Source organism: Zingiber officinale, chromosome 8B, assembly GCF_018446385.1.
Source record: "Zingiber officinale cultivar Zhangliang chromosome 8B, Zo_v1.1, whole genome shotgun sequence".
Classification (NCBI taxonomy): domain Eukaryota; kingdom Viridiplantae; phylum Streptophyta; class Magnoliopsida; order Zingiberales; family Zingiberaceae; genus Zingiber; species Zingiber officinale.
In genome coordinates, this window is record NC_056001.1 from 2,891,039 (window position 1) to 2,893,531 (window position 2,493).

The 2,493-nt window shown below is 44.2% G+C and overlaps 1 protein-coding gene across 1 annotated transcript; it reads left to right on the top strand.

The window, feature by feature from the left end:
* Positions 1-611: 611 nt before the first annotated feature.
* LOC122017462 (transcription repressor OFP13-like) lies at positions 612-1,591 on the top strand. The gene has a single exon (XM_042575086.1). The coding sequence runs from the start codon at positions 903-905 to the stop codon at positions 1,491-1,493; it is 591 nt and encodes a 196-aa protein (XP_042431020.1). The 5' UTR covers positions 612-902; the 3' UTR covers positions 1,494-1,591.
* The last annotated feature ends 902 nt before the right edge of the window (positions 1,592-2,493 follow it).

Here is a 2,493-nt window from a genome sequence, read left to right on the forward strand (position 1 = left end):
TCCGTATCAATCATTATAAGAGATTTATTCTAATTCCTCTCGTAAAGGGATAATTCTAGAAGTTGGGCGATGATAAGTCTTCAGAAAGTACCATCGCAATCCTGCTTATCGTCTTCTGAACTGAAAATCTATGCCGGCCTTCTCAGTTCAACCGAGAGATAAAAAACCGAATGCAGTTACGTTGCTGCGTGCACGTAGCTCACGAGTGCTGGCTCTAGCAATCAATGCGTGAACTCTGCATGAGTACTGAATCAACGGGACCATCTGAAACTGTTCATCGTCTTTTGGCATCTGGTGGGCGGATAATTTATACACATCTGTACGCATATAACGATGGGCCACGCACGATTCGCTGTAAAGTCTTGTCGTTCCAGCGAGGAATTCATCTCCGTCGTCACTTGTTCTCTACCTAGCTAGTTGATGGCGGATCGTCCTGAGCTGGATATTGCCCCTCCACAGTTTCACTTACCGTGTCCGCGGATGACCTCTCGATGTGGCGTTCCTGTCGTTGCCTGCCACGGTGGGGTCTCGGGCAATGCATTGCTGGGGAAGATCTATGCTAGCTAGCTCTCGTTTAATCCATGGAGATTCTCGGCAGGTCCTTCGTTCCAACAAATAGATCAATATTTAGAATGATAAGTAGAATGATGCACCTCATTAATTCCTATATTTGATTCACTTTAATATAGCTAAACTCATTTCGTATGTGGTCCTTTCAAGCTTCGGTCAACTAGTTTGATTCACTGGATCCGTTTTATCTAGCTTACCTAATTAATATAAACTTATAATTATCTTGTTTTATCTACGTTCTATTTCAGCTCCTGGCTAGCTCTCCAGAAAACAGAGGAATTCTCAGATAGATCCCACGACGAGAGCATAAGAAGTAGAAGATAATTAAAGGGATGGAGAGGCTCAAATCGACTTTCAAATCTCTCCGGGGAGCCGTCACAGGAGTCAGACCCATTGGCCCCGTCTGCGTCCAGGAAGCCAACACCGAATCCTTCCTAGGAGACGTCGACCTCTGTTCCACCTCCGAATCCTCCGGCTCCGCGCCCATCTCCTTAAACCTCCGGCATAGCTCGCCCCCGCCTCGTGAGGACGACTCCACAGCACCTTCATCGTCCTCTTCGAGCATCGGCCACGACCTGCCCATAGGCCCCATCAGTTCTGAAAGATTCTTCTTCTCGCCCTGTACCAGCAAATCCATCGTGGAAGATCGGTCCTGCAAGGCTGCCTTGTGCGAGACAGTGGACGTGTCGTCGGAGGACCCGTACCGCGACTTCCTAGCGTCCATGGAGGAGGTGGTGGCGGCGCACGAGTTGAGGGAGTGGCGCTGCCTCCAGGAGCTTCTGCATTGCTACTTGAGGCTCAACGAGAGGAAGAACCACAAGGTCATCGTGCTAGCGTTTGTGGATTTGTTGATGCGTCTCATGGAACAGGACGAGCTAAAGTCTCGCATGGAAGACTACCTTCCTTCTCGTTCTCGATCGTAAGTTTTGTAATTGAATCAATTGTAATTATTTCTTGATCTCAATTCATCCAAAAATCAGTAGGATGGATCATCCTTCTTCGATCTTAATGTACGTACATCTTTTCGTTCTAAATAATTTGGTTATGTTACGACTAGATAGAGAGCCCGACTTACTATTCTTCACCTTTAATTTGGAATACCTTGTATTGATAATTCAGTAGTTCTCATGCCGTTTGATAATTCAAGGGGAATGCCTTGCTTGTAACGGTTTGCCATAAACGAGTTAAAAAAACATTGGTTGACTAAGAATATATATATATATATACACAGCAGTATCTAACTATAGGCCGTACCTACGATTTTGTCCGAGACCCAAAAGGATTCTCAGATCACGCACACAATACTCAATCACATGACCTGAGACCTACTCGTTATGGTTACCATAAGAAACCCTGTGACTCGTGATCTGACGGCTCAAACTTATTAATCTGTCCAGAACGGTCGTTTCGATCAGTAACACTCATGCTAGTACATGATATTGACAAGACCGGAAGACCAATGAGATAAACATATTTTTGCTTTAAATTGTATGCTTCCTTCGAGTGCGAAGAAGTTCATATTCCTCAAGCCTTTTCTCTTTGTTTCTGCATCCATCATCCATGGCTGTAAAATGAGCATATATAATCATGCACGGGGACCCCGAATATTGTAGGGTTTGCCAACCCATGTGATGAGAAACTATTTGACGTGGTCCATGCAATTTAACTATTGAAGAGACAATGCACCATGCATCCTCCTCTTTGTGTGCATTACCGTATATATGCATGATGCAGAACTTACCGTTGGTGGAGGTTGAGCCAGTTAAGTTCTTTCGAAAACAAATTCCCATTTTAATTATAAAAAAAACGTGCAATTGACTGTAAGAAAAATTTTCTTGGATTGATATTGATGCGAGAAATATCAAAAGCCTCTATGCAAGTGGAAAAAGTCAATATTCTAATATAGTGGGGAGGTCAAAGCAT

Coding starts and splice junctions, on each gene's coding strand:
- LOC122017462 (XM_042575086.1), top strand. CDS start 903: ATGGAGAGGCTCAAATCGACTTTCAAATCTCTCCGGGGAGCCGTCACA.